This window comes from Nestor notabilis, unplaced genomic scaffold (assembly GCF_000696875.1).
Source record: "Nestor notabilis isolate BGI_N333 unplaced genomic scaffold, ASM69687v1 scaffold18657, whole genome shotgun sequence".
Classification (NCBI taxonomy): domain Eukaryota; kingdom Metazoa; phylum Chordata; class Aves; order Psittaciformes; family Psittacidae; genus Nestor; species Nestor notabilis.
Window position 1 is genome coordinate 413 of NW_009938006.1, and position 19,323 is coordinate 19,735.

The following is a 19,323-nucleotide window of genomic DNA, read 5'->3' on the forward strand; positions in this document are numbered from 1 at the left end:
TCCATGGTCTCTCTGGAGCCGCAGTCTTCCTTGTCAGCGTGGCTCTCCTCTCCATGCGGCACCGTGGGGCTCAGGACACAGCTCGGTACCCAGGGCTCAGGGAGGGGATGTCGCAGAAGCCAGAACAATGGAGCAAAGAGAACTCAGAGGGAGGAGGTGGCAGGGGGCAGAAGGACCCACAAGTCCATCCGCTGGAGGAATACAGGACTGAGGGAAGCCTGACTCTTGTGGACATCTTCATAGCTGTGAAGACAACCAAGAGATTTCACCAAAGCAGGATGGAGCTGCTCCTGGACACATGGATATCCCGTGCCAGAGAGCAGGTGAGTGTGTGGGTTCGGACTAGAGAGGAGGTGTTTGGTAATGGGGCAGGGACAGGTTGTCAGGTGGGATAAAGGCCAAAGGAAGGGGAGACTGGGCATTGCAGTACTTTGCCTAGTTTTCCCTAATTCTTTCTTCTGTTCACGTTGAAAGGGGGATGTAACCAGCTACCTCTCTGCTATGGTAGCTACTTCATGGCAGAGAGGATGAAGAGCTTGTGTGGGCTCTTACCATGAAGGCTGGGAAGACAGTTGCTCATAGGAGGCATAGCCCTAACCTAAGCATGACTCTTTCAGCTTGAGGTGGAAGGGACTTAATTTCCCTTTTTTAACTAGTAACACAGAGGGCTTCAGACTTCCTGGGCCACACCAGGCTGCGGGTACAGAGTGTTCTAGTTCTGTATGAACTGGTGGTTTTCTACCTCCTAGTGCCACGAGTTAGCAGGGTTTTGAGCTGGGAGGGTCCCCTGGCTCTCCATGACGATGCTCACATCGCACCTGGGCACCCTTTGCCCCTGGATGGTGTGGTGCAGCAGGCAGGAGATTAAGCCAGGAGGACCTGGATGACCTCCTGGACTGCAGGATGAGTGCTTGCAGCCCTGTTCAACTCCCCAGCACATCAGCACAAGCCATGCCCTGCTTTCTTGGGCAGATCCCCTCACGTGCATCATCTCGAAGTGATGTGGGTGTGCATTTGATTTTTTTCATTTATTTGATTTTTTTTTTAACCGGGGTCTGATGTTTCCACCCGTTGCTAAAGCACAGTTCAGAGAGTTTCCTTCCTGTTAGAGGAACTGACGTGGGGCACCACGTTGGTGGTTCTGTGCACACTGGCTTACTGGTGGGCAGAAGTACTCCCCAGAGCGCAGGCACTTCTCTCCCTCCCTCGCAGAGCTGCTGCTCAAGAAAGAAGAAATCCTGTGGCTGTCCCCAGAGGCTGTGTTTTCTTGCCTCTGCCTGTGTGTGATGGGCACTTAGAAGGCAAATTCAGGCCTCAGTGAGAAAGGGGGACGGGGGTGAAAGTATGGGGTAGGAGAGTGCTTGAAGCAATGCAGGGTTTTCTGGGTAAGGGTGGTTTTCCACTTCGTGGTGCTGCAACTGTCTGGTCTGCTGCGGTCGTCACAGGAAGCCATGTCCTATTTTGAGCATGCTTCCTCTCCTGTCTGCATGTCCCTCTCGGCATCCGTGATGCCCTGCTTCCTCCTCCAGATGTGCTTCTCTCTGCCTGACCTCAGCCCAGCAGCTCCTTGGAGAAACCAAACCCAACCACATGGCTGCGCTGGCATGAAGATATCATAACTGGGGATTTTGGAGTGGGTTTCTAAGGAGAAGCTCACCTTTCCCTCCTTGTGCATTTGACAAACAGGCATCTGGCCATTCTGCATATGACAGGAGTTAAATTCTAGCTCTCCAGAGTCATCTGACCCTCTCTGTTTGGCAAACAATGTCCAAACCTGGGAAGAGGTGTTGAATTTTCCGTGCTGTTGGCAGCCTCTAGGAAAGCTTCACACACTGAGCAGGAGAATAGGAAGGAAGGGTAGAGTGGGAGAGTCAGTCATTTTAAAGTGTTTTTACGCTGTTATCAATTTTTGTTGCAAGCTCAGTGATTTCGTCAGCCCTCCTCAATTTTCCATGTTTTTTTTCTGCTTTTTCACTAAATGGCATGAGGGTGGGGAAATGGGAGCAGGATGGGGGGTAAAGAGAAGTACATGAAAGTTAAAAGCCTTTTTATTTTATTAATTATACTGCTGCTAAAGGGTTTATAGTTTTGAAAAACTGACTGTTTAGAAACCTTACTTAGCAAAAAAAAGAGCATTTTCCATTTGCAAAGGACCTTTAATTGTTGTGGGACCAGAGGCAGATCAGATTTCCTATTATTGAGTCCTTATGGAGAGGTGTAGGCTTTAAGTGCCAGCCTCGGAGAGATCCACGTCTCGGGAGTCCTGATATGCAGAGACTGCCTCCTCCTAGGGCTGACACACCATCTTGCTGTCTCACTCGCCCTTACTCATGGCTGGAGACCAATCAGTAGGTCCTTCTCTGCAGGTGGCCATGCTGCTGATGCTAAGGCTGATTTCAGAGCTGATTACCTGCATGGTGTCCTCCCAGAGGAAGCAACCCAGACCTCACAGGTCAGGCTTAGGTGGCTGTAACAGGAGGCAGGAACAGATGTGGGTTTTATGGTTAGGATAGATTGTATGGGAGCCAAGTTAAAAGTCCTCTATGTTGGACTTTGTCAGGGTAGACAATAAAAGAGAGACATTATCCCTGAAACTGCACTGTTTAACAGAAGATTTGCAGCTGATGGGAGATGGGGAAGGGGAAGCACAAGGTGGGCTCTCTTCTCTGGACCATGCTCTGCCTCTTGAGAATGGATCCATGACAAACTTTCCACTGGGGCTTGATGTGGAGGTCATTTCAGTGAAAGGTCCTCAGCAAAGGTTTCGTCTAAACAGAGGTGGTGTTTTTGACAGTTTTTTAGGCTTGTTTAGGCATCTCGGAGTGGCTTAGATTCTTGGCCCCAGTAGAAAAGTCTTGGTTTCTGGTCTGAAATGGCATTTTGTTGGCCAATGTAAACTAATTTTAGAACCTCCCTTCTTTCCAGAAATCCAAACATCCAAACTATTGAAATGAAACCTTTGAGTGGCCCATCCTGAACTGGCTTTCACATTTCAGTGTTGTGAACACACTGCAGCTTTTGAATCCATTCTCTGGGCAGGACACAACAATAACCCTGCTGAGGTGTTTGCATTTTGGAGGGAGTTTCTTCACAGAGAAGGGATACTGTGGAAGCTTGGGAGATGAATGTGGCTTTGGCTTGTCAGATTCCACATCTTTATTCCCTTTTCCTAGTTTCTCCTTGCTAGGCTACTTTTCCAGTTGAGGAGGTCTCAAAGTCTCATATTTATCCATTGCATGGGCTCCTATGTTCATGGAGCTGCCACAAAAAGCTCTTTGACACTAGTGGCTCCATGTCACTGCTTGCACTGCCATCCAGCAGACATCCTTCCCCACCTAGCCATCTTATCCACTCCAGAATGGAGGGATGCTTTCCATGCTGTCTCTTCTCAGGTCCAGATCAACTGCCCCACAGTAGCATCTTGGCCCAGTCTTAGTGCACTGAGGCTCCACAGTGGGAGATCCTGCATGACCCCATAGATGGGTGGTGAGGAACATGAGGGTGGATATGATGGGGATGCTGCTTCTGTCTACTCCATTTGCCTGCAGAGGCACAAGTGACACCAGTTATTCCTCTGTATGCATGTACCCAGCACGGAGAATAGGTCCGGCATGGCCAGAGGCACCTGAATCTCTTCCAGACTTCGTTAGTATGGACAACAGTGGCTGGTGTCTCCTTGAGAAAGACCTGTCTCCTCCATCCCAGCCATCATGTGTAGCTTTGCTGAAGGACACATGGCAGTGGTCACTTGGATGCTGGCAGCAGCTGCTGGTTGCCCATTCTCAGGGGTGTGAGGAATGGAGAGATGAGGATGCAGGCAGCTACTTGTGCTATTGTGATCACCTCCATGACAGAGCCAGGGAACACACTCCAGCATCTCTGGAATGCTGTAACCAGGTATGCCGTGGACATCAGAGTTTGGGAGAGCCAGAGGAATTAGGTTTTCCTAGTCCCCACATTCATAGCCCCCTTTTTCCAGTTAGTTTGGACAGTCTGGTGTTCCTCGTGGCAGCAATGTTCATTCATCCTCAGGTTCCCACAGAAACCTGTTGGGTGTCTCCGAAAATCTGTTTGCCACCCTGCATCAAGAGGAAAAGTGGGAACCTCAGAATATTTTCACAAGTAGAAAATCTGGGAAAAGATGCAGATACCTATTTTAAGTCAATCAGATATGATGTTTATTAGACACATGATTTCTAGTCAGATTTATATCTGTAAATAAGTCATTTCCAGAAACAACATTTCTGGGTTTTTTTTTGAAAATGTCAGAAAATTTCAGCGGTTTCAAGATGTTGTTTTTTTCTTAAGATTAAATATTTGTCATAGTGGAAATTTCTGGCTTTCACGTGCTGGTGAGGGAAATCTTGTGCCACTGACAATCTCTGCCTTGCCTGAAGGTTGTGATACAGTCCCCTGACCCAGAGTAACTCCTTTACCTGAGACTTAGCTAATTGTTTCTTGTCCCGTGATCACCTTGAAAGTGGTTTTAACTAAAAGACTTTACCGGTGGAGTGAGGTAGGAATGTGTGTGTGACCTGTTGCTGCAGCTTAACTGTTGAAGGGTAATTTGCCAAGTCAGTGTAGCACATACGTTTGAGATCATGAAACCATCCTGCTGTCCCTGCTCGAGTCAGGAGGTCTCTGAGGGTCTGTCATTGCCTTCTTTTCATGTGTAGAACGTTTCTCTTGCCACATAGTCCTGATGGGGATGTGTCTCCCAAATGCTGGCTAAGTGTGGGGAGACGTAGAGACTCTTCTCATCAGAGCCTTTGGGAGCAATGATGCTCCTGGAGCTGTTGTCAGGCTGCCTTGTACCCTTTGTCCTTGTCCAGGTGCCGTGTTTAACCAGCCTGTGGGCAGCTGGTGGAGCGACTGTTTACGGCTCGTGACTCCTTTTTGATTTAGTGAAAGCTCATTTTCTGCCTGAGGAAAGCTTTTCTTCACCAGCCCCGATCCCCGTCAGGCCCTGAAGAGGGGGAGATGTGCCACATAATGGCAGCAAGGGGGATTAGAGAGGCCTGGGGGTGGAGGCAGAGGAGGAGGAGGTGGGAAGCGGCAGGGGGCTGTGCACATTTAACACACAAGCAGATGTTCTCCTTTTAACCCAAGCATCGTTCAGCCACAGTGCTTTCGCTGTTCTATCACCGACACCTTAGACCTCACCCCCCAACTTGGTGTCATAGGTCCCCTCTCTCTGTCCCCACGATGGCTGGGGAGTGCTGGGGGGGAAGGAAATGAAGCCACACGAGTGCTGACTATTGAGCCATTTGGGGAGAGGGAGTGTAGCCATCCCTTTGTTCAACTGCACAGCAGCAGAGGATGGAGTGGGGTGGCCATGGTGAGCATGTCCACCTGTGGGAAAATGGGGTGGGTGGCCAGGAGCAGCATCATCTCCAGCCCTGAGAATAACCTCCTGTTCTGGTCTCCTCAGACTTACATCTTCACCGATGAAGAAGATGATGCCCTGAAAAGGAGAATGGGTAATGACCTGTCCTATAACACCACCTCCCTCCACCTTCAGCCTCTGAACAGGCACAGCCTTGGGATGGGGTCCAGCATGAAGGCTGGCTGTCTCATGCTAGCACTGCCTTCTGAAGCACGCCCCTCTTCATGTCCTGTGGGAGGACCCCAAGCTGCAGCAGTGATGGTTTGTTTTAGCTGCCATACCCCAGGGCATGCAGCCAACTGCCTTAAAGCATCCATGTGTGGAAACAGCCCATGAGAGAGCCCTTCAGTCCCCAAGCCTTGGTTAGCAGTGGGCAGGGTGGAAGGGTATTTGGTGGGTGTCCTAGTCTTGTCCAAGGTGCTTGGCTTTCCCCAGGTTTCATCTCCTGATAGAGGGAAGGATGGAGCCCATGTCACTTGGCTGCCTGTTTGAGGGGCCATGAGGAGGTCGGCTTTGAACAAAACCCCTTCCCTCCTGCCTAGAGGTCCTCCCTGTGACCACATGAAGGGGCTGGCCACAGCTTTCTCTCTCCTGGCAGGTGACCATGTTATCTTCACCAACTGCTCTGCTGAGCACAGCCACCCGGCCCTCTCCTGCAAGATGGCTGCTGAGTTTGATGCCTTTCTGGCCAGTGGACGGAGGTGAGGCAGGGCTGATGCAGGGGTCCCCTGAGAGAAAGAGGCACCCTCCTTAGCTCAAACCTCTCATTAAACCTCTTATGTCTTTGTTCCCGCCTCCCCCCAGCTGGTTTTGCCATTTGGATGATGACAACTACCTGAACCATCGGGCTCTCCTGAAGCTCTTGTCCTCCTACTCTGCGACGTGGGACGTTTACCTGGGGAAACCCAGCCTGAACCGACCCATCCAGGCCTCTGAGATGCTGCCAAACAACCAGACGGTACAACCCATGGTGGTGGTGCAGGGGGCAATGGGTTGGTTTTAGTCCTCTGGTTCATTGGCTGTAGGTGTGCCCCAGGGAGAGACAGGTCCCAGGAGCAGCAGGCAAGAGCTGAAAACTCACCAGCCTTGTCTGAACATGGTTGTAGGTATTGACTCAATCTGAGCTACTTTGGGGAAGGGGCCCGTGTTATTGCTGTGCCTTTGAGTTCCTGTCTGCCAGGAGATAAGCCTGCCCTTGGCAGCCCACCTGCTGCTGCCAGCAGGAACTTGTTGGCTCCAAATAGGAGGAGGTCAAAATCCATGCAGTACTGCTGGCAAGTCCCTCTTGTGGGCAGCAGCCAAGGGTCTGGGGTGACAATAGGGCTGTTTTTGTCCTGGCATCAAAGCTGGGTTTCCAGCATTCCCATCTCAGGGAGCATGGTATTGTCTGAGCCTCTACCATTGATTTTCCCTGCTGTTTCTCTCCAGAAATCTGTGCGTTTCTGGTTTGCCACGGGAGGAGCTGGGTTCTGCATCAGCCGCAAGCTGGCGAGCAAGATGGTGCCGTGGGCCAGGTGAGCTGTGCTGCTGCTGAGTATGGGAGCCTCTGGGGATGGATGAGGAACACGGCCGCACAGTAACTCCTGGCAGCGTCAGATCTGGGGGTGTGTATGTGGTGTTTGCAAGGATGTTTGCAAGGGTGCACAGTGCCACAGGCTACATGTCTGCAAGCACATGGGACTGGAGGAAGGATGTAGCAGGTGGCTCTGCCACTTGATTAAAAAGAGGAAAGAACAGGCATGTCAGCAACATGATCATGGGAAGACATACTTCCCTCTTCCCAGCAACTTCCAGCTCTTGGTTATTCACCAACACTCCTTTCCATCCTTTTTAGCTTCCTCTGACTTTTCCTAAGAGCTTTCCCTGTCTGCCCATGTCCTCTCTCCTTAATCTGCCTCTTTCGAACTTCCTGAACCTCCCTCCTGAGCTAATTTCCCATTCCCCCACACCAAACCCTCTTCAGCTCCTTACAGTGGCCATTTTAATTTCTTCAGAGAACAGAGCTAGGTCCTGGGGTCTTGTGTTAGCCCAGCCTACAACGAGATGTTTTCCATGATGCGGTAGGTTATATCACAGGCTATATGCACCCACACTGATAGGCAATGGCTGTGCCAGCCTTAACCAGATCTGTGCATACCCAGAAAGACAGATCCAAACCACACCAGGTGACTGATCTAGCTGGAGCCCATGATATGTGTTTTTGGGCAGACCCAGACAGGAGGATAATCTGTGATCTGGTGTAAAATGGAAGTGGAATGGATAATGCCTAACCTGGCATAAAGTCTGCCACCACTGTGCTAAAATGCTTAAACCAAATATGAACTAGCTGAGAGGTGTTATAGTAGGCAGTGCTTCGTGCGGTGTGGCTATTAAAGGAACTGTAAAATTGGGTTTAGCCTGTCATCAAAGGATGGCCAAGCATGTGGTGTTACATTACCATGGATAGCTTATCCAAGTGGCATGAGAATATCCTGTTTCTTCTTCCTCCTGGTCCTGGCCATGTGGTCCCACTACCAGCTTGTCCCTCAGGGACTCAGTGCAGCTCACTGAAAAGTTGGAAAAGTGTCTTGGCAAAGTCTGCCAGCTCTGCATCACCTTACCAAGGAGCTGGATACGTATCAGGGACAACACCTGACAATTGGTGGGACAGGATGGCTGGGAGCAGTGAAAGACCAAACATTCCGAAACCTTTGTAGGTAGAACTCAGGGATTTCTTGCCTAGATCCAAGATTTACTCTAATTTTCAGTTAAGTCCTTCATTTATCTCCCACCCATGTGGATGCCTATATCCTCCCTGACTCCTTTCCTAATGCATGCAGGCCTACTCTCTTCCAGTGGCAGGAACTTCCTGAGCACTTCTGAGCTCATCCGCCTGCCTGATGACTGCACCGTGGGTTACATCATTGAGTGCAAGGTTGGTGGGCATCTGCTGTCCAACGCGCTCTTCCATTCCCACCTTGAGAACCTGCAGCTCATTCCCCCTTCTCGGCTCACACAGCAGGTGAGGAGGGGAAGCGTGCGAGGAAGGAGAAGTGGAGGGGAGCGCATAGGCACATTGCATGACATTGGTTGAATCGATTGTCTGCTCTTTTGGGGAGGCTTTCCTGACAAATGCTTCCTGGAAAAAAGGAGCAGATGTTGCCTGCAGCACAGATGCCAGTTACAGTACCCCTGGGGTCAGTGGTGGGGAGCACATGGATGGGGAGTGATGGGAGGATTGAGGGCATCCCTGAGGGAATGGGGCACAAGAACAAGCAGAAATGATTGACTGGGGAAGAGGCTTTGACATGGCCCCATGTCTGCCTTGTGTGGGGAGATAACAAGGGGTGTAAAGGGCTTGGAGAGGCAACAGACTTGCACAGTGGACCATTGTGGGAAAGAAGATGTGGAAGGCAGAGGCCAAGCCAGCAGAGAAGGAACCAGAATGTGAGCGTCTGTTGCTCAAAGCAAGTTCCTTGTTCCTGAACTCGCCTCATCCTCCCTACTCCTTCTCACCACCCCTCTTTGCAGGTCACCCTCAGCTATGGTGTCTTTGAGAACAAGCTTAATGTTATTGAACTCAATGGCCCCTTCTCACCCCAAGAGGATCCCTCAAGGTACAGGGCATGAGTGCTCCGGGTGTTGCTGGGGTGTGACAATAGGCTGGGAGGGGGAGGCAGCCAAATGGGGTGCAGAAGGTCTAAAGTGAGGGATGGAAACCTTGCAGTCACGTGGCTTATTGGATGAGGGGCACACCAGCATTAAGCTGTTTGGGAACATTTACAAACTTTGCAAATCTTTTTGGATGAGTGGGTGGAAAAGGAGTATCAAAACATTCTATTCAGACAATTTCTGAGCCAAAAGCAATGCCATTTATTTCACATTTTGAGACTGATCAAGCTAACCTTTTACCTCTGGGATAGGAACAGATATGTTCTTTTAAACTCAGGAAAGGAAATTCTGCCTGTTCTTTCATTTTTTGTTTTGCTGAGAAAACTGAAGGGAAGAAAGAAAAAGGTTCACTTTGACTGCAAACAAAGTGTTCTTTGATTTGCTTTCCCTGCTTTGAGTGAACAAACCTAAAGTTGTTATTTGCAGAGCATGGGGAGGAAGCTCCTGGATGGAGATAGCAGGGGTGGGAAGCAACCAGGGGATGAAAAGATTAAGAGAACCATGCAGTGAGGTCTGGTGCAGTGTCCATCCCACTGTTCGTGATCAGGGTGAGCCATGGGCTTGGTCTACATGGACCAGAGCTGGATTCAGGTGTTGGATGGAGGCTTGGTTGCTTACCTTTGCTGAGAAAAGACTTCTTGAGGTGAAAAACCAGTCCTGGAGCTCTGTAGTGCATGGTGGGCACCTGACGTGGGATGGGACATGAGGGAGAGGTCTTCCATTCTCCAGCTGTGTAAAAACTGCCACCTGACCTTCCTTCGCTCTCTCCCCAGCAGGTTTCGATCACTCCACTGTCATCTCTACCCCGACACCTCCTGGTGCCTGCAGGCTGCTGGCTGGTGATGCATGAGCCTCAGCTACAGTGGGTCCTGGTGACATCCATGGGTCCTGGTGACACATCCATTCACCTTGTGCATGCAGGGGTTGGGATACTGAAGAAGCTCAGTGCTCCCAGTTTCCTCTTTCCTATGGTGTTTTTGGGGCTGCGTGATGGTTTTTTTTTGATCCTTGCTGTATACCAGTGACACAGGACAAGAGACAAGATCCGTCCCAGTGATGGGTAACATGGGCTGGACACATAGATGGGCTTCACATCTGTTCTGGGATATGTGCAGGGGATAGGAGCAGTATGCCTTCCTGAGCAGGTCAAGGACTGGGTAGTGACTGTTGGGGATCTGGGTAGAGATGGGGACCTGCTGCTGCTCCTTGCTGTGGATTCATCTCGCTGCACTGGAAGGGCCCCAGTTCTCAATCGAGGGTGGCTGAGAGTGTGTCAAGGCTTCAGCTTCTCTGAGCAGGCCTTTATTCCTCCACATCTGCCTGTGCTTTCCCCACTTCCAAGCCACAGACTTTTACCTGAGTCTCTGCCTAGTCAAGGTCTATAGAAATGGAAAATGTGACCATTTCTGTGCTGAATGAGTGCTGGAAAAGTGTAGCGCTTGCTCGGCAGAGGGAAGATGGGCACGAAGTACAAAGAATCAGGAATTCCCCACTCTGCTGGGACAAAGGAGAGGTATTAGGTAGGGGAGCCAGGAGGAGACTGACTGTGATGAGGATGCGTCTTGCACTGAACATTGAAGCTTTGATCTTGTATGGCCCTGCATTATTCTTCTTTCTTTACCTTCTTGATGTGGGGTCAGGATAATCTCTTGCTCTAATTACCAACGTGTCGTCTGAGATTAGGCTCCAACTCCTATCTGTGAGAGAGGAGACATGAAGGATTAGAACTGGCTGAAAGAGAGGAGAAAGGAAGAGATGGAGAAGGTGTGCTCAGGAACTGATTAGAGGTTACAGCTTTATAATCTTCTCTGTGCCCTGACTAAAGAAAGAAGTCGTGAAGGAATGGAAACAGCAAGGCAAAGAGCTTTTTATCTCTGCGTTTCTTTCCTCCAGATGCTTAGATCAACTTTCTGCCTTCCTGTTGTCCCTGCTGAGTGCAACAGGGGAAAGGAGCAGGCCCAAATAAGTTACAAGCTTTCTGGCATGTTTGTGGAGAGTCCTTTTCTCAGAGCCTGGCATGAAAGCTGGGCAATTCTGCTTGCTGGGGGATGAACTTCGGCACCATTTTGTTCTTGTACACACAGTTAAATGGCTGGGGGAGAGTGTTGCAGGGAAAGCTGGAGGGGAAAAAGAGGCTGTTTTAAATGGCAGGTGGTAGCACAAACAGGTATTTCTCTTTTAAAGAACGTTTCAAAACACACTGCTGAGATCTGTGAAAGATTCCTGTAATCTCCAGATGAAAGGACAGATGCCCTTTCTCCAAAGTGCTGCTCAGCTTTGATGATGCTGTTGTGACTAAGCCTGTGGCTTGTGGGCTGGAAGAGCCAAGGCTGACTGTCACTGTGCCTCTACCATTTTGAAAACTGGACACCCTGTCCCAAAGCACCAGCATCTCCTACACAGCACACATGAGCTTTAAAGGAAAGGCATCAGAAAGACCTTCCACCTCTGCAAAGGAGGATTTAGAAATGAACTAGCACTTTTAACTTTTGGAGAAGCAGAAAGCGGGAGCCTGTAGAGCTGTTTTCCAGCCTCGTCCTTCTAACCAGCATTTACCACCATGTGAAGCAGCAGAGACCCCTGCTTTCTTCTCTTGCACAAAATGCCTTTGAGCTGCAAATTCATCCTGAGCAGTGACAGGAGCTAGCTGATGCCAGTGCCCATTCCTTGAGCCATGTGAAGCACTTGGCTCATACAGCTACACGAACCTAGGCACCATGTGGCTTTAAACAGAGACACCCAACTACTGGAAGACAAGTGCAGCGTAAAGAAGTCCTCCCCCACAGGGCAAATGGTTTGGTTTGAACTCAACCTGAAGATGAAAAATGCTTCTATGAGAAGAAATGAGATCCTTCAAGAGAAATCTACACTACTCAGATATCTTCTTTTTCACCATTCAAACTTTCTGCTGTTGTTAGTGGACACTTTGAGTTAAAAAGCCAGTCCTATCTGGAGATGTCCTAGTGGCAGTTAAACCAAAATGTGATTCCTGTGCTTGGAAAAGGAGAGGAAACTGGTACAGCAGCTTCAGTTCTCTGGGGAAAAGCAAAGCAGAGAAGCTGGAAGCCTGCTTTGGATTCTGGCTGATTCAGCTGGTCTGAATTGACCTGGTGCCTTTTGCATGGCTTAAGATCAGATGTTACATGGGTTGAGTCCTTGAGTGGCTGCGTGGGAACTGGTTTAAGACTGGGCTTCATTGCTGAAGCAGTTAAGTGCCACTTCTGTGGAAAATGTCTTTTCTCATAAGGAAACTGAGAACAGACAACATGATGTCTGGGACAGGGCATCTCTTGGGCTGTAGAGCAGTGAATGGCAGAAAAGTCCAATCATGCCTGTGACGACAATGCACTGGAAAGAAAATAGCTTCTCAGAGTCGACAAAAGAAACCAGGTTTTCTCTAAGAACAGAGAGACAGCTTAAGGGGACATTCACCACATGAAATCTGATCAATGTTAAAATCTGAGTTAAAATTAGTTTCAGGAATTATTCCTGCCCCTGGGGCTTGCTGTCAGATGTTGTGGTTTTACAGCCTCATCTTCCTAGTTTATTAAAATGTTTAGCTGTTTGGGGAGAATGGGAAACAATCTCACATGAAACTTTTCAGGGGGCTGTCTTTTTTAATTCTCCTTCATGGTTTTCTGATGTAACAGTTAAAGTTTTTGGAAAGGTTCCACTGAGTCCTTCTCTTATTCTTTTTCTTTTTTTATCTGTCTCTCTCTTTCTCTATGTCATGCTCCCTCTTCTCATTGCAGGGAAAAAACCCCACCCTCTCCCAAGAATGAAAAAGTGATGGAGATGTGGTCTTTGTATTTTACTGGGAAAAGGGGGTCAAAGTCAAAGGTGTTGGCATGACCCTGCTGTTATACAGCATTAAGTGTAGTACAAGGTTTCAAGTACAGAGACCTCCGCCTGCCCATGGCACCATAGCAACCAGCACTATTAATGATGTTTAAGCTGTATAGTGAAGACTCAGAAAAAGGAGGAGGGGAAAAAAAGCAGTTACAGTATTTGAAATGTAAAGTATTAAGTGAGGCTTTCATGTTAACAATATCCTTTCTTCATTTTCCCCTTAGCTGTGAAGAATTTTTATAAGGAACCCCCTATTTGACAGTGCAAAAAAAAAATGCTAATGACTATCCTTTCTTTAGGGGAAAAGAGAAATTAGTTGAAATAGGTGGGAAACTGCAGTTGTTGCTAAAGATTTGAAGGGGAGAGAGAATAGCAGTGCTAGACAATGCTTCTGTTTCTGGTGCCAACTCCTCTTAAAAGCTCTGCTGCTGAAGAAAAACAGATTTCTAAGCCAGTATGGGACTTACCCTACTCATACCTGGATTGCAGCCTCCAGCTGTCTCCCCAGGCCTCTTGCTGAAGATGCAGCCTTCAAAAGATGAGCAAAAGCCAAAAGGTAAGAAATAGAAACAGGAAGGAAACCACCATGTGGGGCCTTGGAGAAGACCACAGGAATCTCAGCTGTGTGTTGAAAGTGCTCTTTGGGAGCTTTTATGGGAAATGGGTGTTTCCTGGACCCCCAGCTCTGGATGTTTTTGTGATCAGGACAATTGTAGCTCACCAGTGCCACAGAGGATGCCAGCCTGTGAGTCAGAGCTCACCTTGGAAGAGGTGGGACCAGGTTGGTTGGCTTCAAATTTCTTTTCTCTGCCCTTGCTTAGAAGGCAGGCTCTTCAGACAGTCCAGGGGTGGGATCAGCAGCTCTTTTCATTAGTTTAATTTCTTTTGTCTTCGACTCCCGAAAAACCCTACAAGACACAGTGGTTGCCCTTTTGCACCACAGGCTGCCAGGGCTCTGCACAGCTGAGTGTGTTTGTGGGGTGGATGCAAAAGTGAAGGAGGGTGGCTGGCTGCTCCATTCCATAACTGCAAGGGCACAGAGAGGCATGGACCATCCTTATGTTCTTCCTCAAGACACCTGCTAGCAGCTGGTGGCAGAGGCAGGATCTTTCTTCTTGTCCCAAATACTGTTCAGCTTATGGCTCCACTGAAAAGGATGTGAGTATTACCATAGACCATAAGCAAGACCAGGAAAAAAGAGCAACATCACAAATGTATAAATAACTGTGTCTGTTCTCACCAGCTGATGCATGAATCTTTCCTCTAAACTTTCTGCCCAATTACCTGGGAGGTTAAAGGAGTGCAGGGCTGAGCTGCTGTTTCTTAGCTGATGTTGCTTCTTTAAGGTTGTTCCTTGACAGCCTGAGATTTTTGTTGCTCCCTCTTTGATCCAGCTTGGACTCGAAGAAAGCTGGGAACTCATCCCTCTCCCAGTTTGAACTGTATGTGTTTAATTACAGATCCTGAGAATGGGCTGCTTGCCTATCTTTCATGTTTAAATTGCTTTCCAAGCAATTTTGCAAGGCTAAGGAGCCTCTTTAGATGTTACATCTGACTGTGCCTCGGTCAAGCCTCCCTTGGTTTTTCTGGGAGCTGCATCTGATTCACAGTGAACTTTGAGGACACATTAAACTGAGTGCTTTGCACATGGATTTTCTGGTCCTAAGCCACCTGTTTCTGCTTGAGAAGGAGTCAGTGTTGGTCTTAGCCACATGGGAAAAAGAAGTGCAACTAACCAGGGCAATGGATGGGGAGAGGTACTGCTATTCTGAAGCCCTGCTCCCACACACAAGTGGGGCACAGAGAGAATCTGCAGCTCATGCCTTTAGGCACAGTATATCAGATGGAAGATATGTCATGAAACATCCAGCATTTGGACTGGCAGAGAATCCAGGAGCCCCAGTTGTGAGCTAAGGCCAGCTTGTGCTTGGTGCTGGACAGAGGAGAGCGGTGCTTACCCCTAAGAGCGGTGCTTACAAGCAGAGACAGGGTGGAGAAGGGAGGGAGGGCTTACAGGAACGATGAGGCAGTATTGTCACATCTAAGCAGGGGGAACAAGGTGGTCTTTGGACAGGGAGGGGCAAGGTTCAGGAGCAAAGATCCCTCTCCACTCAGAAATACCATGAAGCAATTTATCTGAAAGATGGTTGATATAAGCACGTGAGAAGGGAAAGGTGAGGGATGAAGAATCTGGTTTGGGTAAGAAAGAACCAGATCAAAATCTACATCCTCTTCACGGCTGTGTTGCTGGCAGCTGATGAAAGCTGTCCTGAGGACTGGTAGCTTGGGGCTTAGGGGTTCAACAAAAAGAGGGGAAAGCCGGAAAGAAAAAGGCAAGGACTGTCTTCCCCTACCCACACACTCAATGCTGGCCTGTGGCTTCTCACTCATGGCTACCCCAGCAGCCATGGAGGAGATGTGGGTCTTGAAAAGAGCATCAACCTCTGCTCTGCTGTGTGTCTTCTGTTTGGGGAGGCTGCATGTAACTCGGCTTTCATGAACGCTCAGAGAAACAGCAGACTGGGGCAATGAAGCAGGATGCATGTGCTGAAAAGACTCTGCCTCTTCCTTACTGCCCCACCTTTATGTTACCATCAGCTTTGGCTGGAGCAAGGCTGACTGCAGAAGCTGGCCAAGCTCCCTCTGCTTGTGATGGTGTTTCTTTTGGTGTGCAGAGGGGAATGCTTCTCTTTGGGCTCTCAGATAGACCTGTTTCCCAAAGGCATGATGTGGGGTGCAGACAGACAAGGTCTTGGTGCAGCTGGTAGGGAGAGCAGAGCCCTCCAATACCCCCCTCCTTTCCCCCCAGCATTCAGCTAGTGTTGGACGGTGTCTGTTTTTAGCAAAAGTCGCAGATTCAACAGCTGAGCTGATTTTCCAAAGGGACATATAAAACAAACAGCCTGCCATCTGCTCTATTGTCCTGGAATAGCTGCTTGAAGGGTGGGGGGAGAGGGAAGGAGGAGAATGAGGGGAATGAGAAACGGAGGTGGGGGGAGAGGATGGAAGGAGGGGGAGCAGAAGAGAGGAAAAGGCAGAAAAGGGAGACAGGAAGGTCATGGAGGGGAGGGTCAAGGTGGAGGCTGAGGGGACAGAGGTAGGGAAGGACATAAAGAGAAAGGGGAGCTGTGTGCAAGCAGGGATGTGGTGGGGGATGAGGAGCAGAGACAGGCATGGGGCCAAACAAGACTTGCTTGAAATCAGCCTGGCTGGATCCCTGGCTGTGAGCTGCAGGGGCAGGCACTTCCAGCAGCCTTGTCCTTGCTGAGCCAGAGCCTAGTTGCAATAGCAAAAACTGGTCTTAGTGGCCTGGATAATCCCTCCTCTTCCACCCACAGCCCTGCCTGCTTGCCTGCTTGCGTGCTCTACCCCCCCACCTCCGTGTTGGCTTTTATTGAGTGCTGCAGGGCAGGATTGAACTCCAGGTTTGGCAGCAGAGTAAATAACAGCAACATCGGCCTCTCCGATCTGGGAGGGAGGAGGGCTGGTTTTAATCAAAGGTAAATAACAGTCGGTATTCTCTGACCCTTAATCCAATTTCTGAGAACTGGAGAATAATGCTCCAACTTAGACACGTGGCACTGGCCCACAGGAGGGGGACGGGTACACAGACAGCCAGCTGCTGGGAACAGCACAGCCAAGGAGAGCAGAGCTGGGGGAGATGCCACAAGGCAGGTAGTTCATGCCTAGGACTGTGCTGTTCTGACTCTTCCTGCTTGCTTCAGTCATACCAAAAGACAGGAACAACTTGCTGGCAGGCAACACATCCCCATGAAATGTGGACCCAGTTGATTAAAGCCTCCCTGATTTGCTCTGTTGACAAGAGTGTTGGGACTCAGCTGATGCCCCTCCATCTGCATCTCTGAAGGGCATTTTGCCTTCTATGGTGACCTGGAGAATGGTGATTACGAAGTTGTGCTTGCTGTTATATGGTTGTGGCAGGAATCACTATGGGTTCTTGCTACATGTTAAGCGTGAGCAAGATTTCAGTGTTGGAAAGAAATGTTTGTGTTGTCATTAGTCTGGTTACATAAGAGTCTGTGTGATTGGAGAGTTTGCACTTGGGCTTGGTCACATATTAGGATCACAGGGAGTTAAAGAGGTGGTGTTACCAGGCTATTGGGAGGTTATCTAGTCCTGCAGCAGGTCCAGCCACCTTACAGCCCTGCTGTCAGATGTTTTTCCAGCTGACCCTTAAAACATGTTGTTCTGGTCCAGATTATTGAAGCCAGATTGGAAAACCAGTTTGCTAGTGACAAAGCACTGGTACCAGGTTGATCTCGGAAAGACAGGTTTGTTCTGCGGCTGTGGCCCAATACTTTTTTTGTAGATGCCCATAAAGCTACTCTCTCAGGCTCTTGGGCATGGCTTCCTCCTCTGTGGGGCAGCTAATTTGGAATTCTCTGGAACAAAAACGACATGGTAAGGCCAGAACATGTTCAGAAAGAGGCAGAGACACGTACTGGAGCTGAGGGCAGAAGAGGTCAGCCTCAGCAGGAGTGAGGTCTGTCCTTCACAGAGAGGCGAAGAGAATGGCTGATCCTTACAATGACCTATCCTAACAGGTTAGAAATGTAGCTCCAGAGATGCCTTATGTTCATTCAGCTCCCCAGCCATGGGCACACACTTCACTATCATCCAGCCCCCCCTTTAGAGCGTCCTGCTGGAATTATTGGCAGGAAAGAGGAAGGGAAAAAATATCTTTCACATCTCGTTGGCTGTGTGCTTTCTTTTTCCCTTGCTCAGCTCACTCCAGGAAGCTCATTTCTTTTAAAGAACTGTTTGAAGTCCCTGCAGTGGTCCCTGCTCTATGTGCAGGGGCCAGGAGGAGGAGAGAGGCTGCGGGGCCTGAGGCTGACTTGTGGCTGGCTCTGGTCAGCACCATGGACAGGGCCCGGCCCTGCTTTGCCGTCCCTGCCTTGCCTTGTGTTTCCTTCCCTTTCCTTGCCTTATCTTTCCTTTCCTTGTCTTTCCTTCTCTTGCCTTCCCTTCCCTTCATCTTGCCCCAGGCTGGCGGGCAGCCTCCTGGTATGACAATACCCTGTTTTGGCTTGCAGCCTGCACCAGCCGCTTTTTTGCTTTTGCTTAAGAACAAACACACAGCGCTGTGGTTCTGTACGCAGCTGCTCTGAAGCTGTAGCTTAGATCTGGGTTATTTTTTACAGATAAATCCTCTTTTCTATCAGATTTGACATCAGGAAATCCCTCCAGATCCCTCTCTTTCTCCCTGTCTGATTTTCCTCTTCTCTTTCCTGCCCTGTGTTCTCTTTCCTTGCATCTGTGCTCTTCCTCCTATATGCCTCCCTCCCCTTTTCCTTCCTTATAGCCAGCTCTCTGAATGTCATTTCATCTGCTCACTTTCTGCTGCTCTGCATCTCCACAGTACTCTTCTGCTGCCCTCAAATTTATGTATTTTACTGCTTTCCTTTTTGTATCTCTTTTTCTTACTCCCTCTCCTGGTTGCTTCTCTGTGGTCATTTCCACAGCAATGTCAGTTTACCAGCGCGCCCTCTCTGCCCTGGGGTTCTGCATGTTGATATCAGGTGGAAATACCTAGCATGTGCTTTGGTTTTGGGATGCTACTAAAGCTGATGGAGCTTGGCATTCTCTGAAGGGGACTTAACTGTTTTATATACTGCCCCTTAACTTCCATCTGCTCTGATGAGGAACTTACAGAGTGGTGGAGACAGAAAGCAATCACAAAGAAAGAATTAAAGCTACAGGAAGTCTGGGAGACAGTTGGAGTCACTGGCTGATGAATGGGAGGATTGGGTAGGGCTCAGATAAAAAACATTTCCCGTTTCTCAGAAGAGCTCTGATTTTTGTTTCCTTCATGGTTTGTGCCCACACAGAACAACCAGCCTAGGAAAGGGACAGTAGGCTATAGAGAAAAAAAAACAGAGAGTCGTAGTCAAGGCTTGTTGAATCCAGTGTGGATTTCTATCTCTCTACTCTTCTTTTCAGAGTCCGGTCTGGGTGACACAGGAATCATTCCTGGCTTTCCTCTGGGTGCTCTGCAACCCCTGCAATGTCCCTGAAACAGGTTTCCAATACTGCTGCAGGACACCAGTAACGTGCATTGACTTACTCAGTAGTAAGTAGGAGCTGGCGTCTAGTGGGCAAGAAAACAGGCTGAGGGTTTCAGTGCTACTCGGAAGTGACCCAGTTTTGGATAATGAGATCTCAGTTTCAGTCGCAGAAAATTGTTTTCATTTACAGGAGACCAGGGAGCTCCAAGCCTGACACCACTGTGGTTGGGATTTGGCCATGGGACCATGGAGAATGGGATCCATGCCAACATCTTAGGCATCTGGATTTGAGTAGTGAGGAAAAGGTAGGAGGTCTTGGCTGCCTTTCGCTTTTTTGGTGCCTTTTAAAATGGGAGCCCTTGTGGCAGTGACCCAGAGGCCCATCCACAAGCACATACAGTGCAGCAA

The 19,323-nt window shown here is 49.1% G+C and overlaps 1 protein-coding gene across 1 annotated transcript; it reads left to right on the forward strand.

Annotated features, from left to right (window-relative positions):
- Positions 1-11: 11 nt before the first annotated feature.
- MFNG (MFNG O-fucosylpeptide 3-beta-N-acetylglucosaminyltransferase) lies at positions 12-9,880 on the forward strand (the record flags this gene model as incomplete). Its single annotated transcript, XM_010019114.1, has 8 exons — positions 12-323; positions 5,432-5,480; positions 5,985-6,087; positions 6,191-6,344; positions 6,815-6,900; positions 8,222-8,387; positions 8,897-8,982; positions 9,814-9,880. Coding segments are annotated over 8 exons (1,023 nt in total), but the record flags the coding sequence as incomplete, so codon positions are not given.
- Between the last annotated feature and the right edge of the window lie 9,443 nt (positions 9,881-19,323).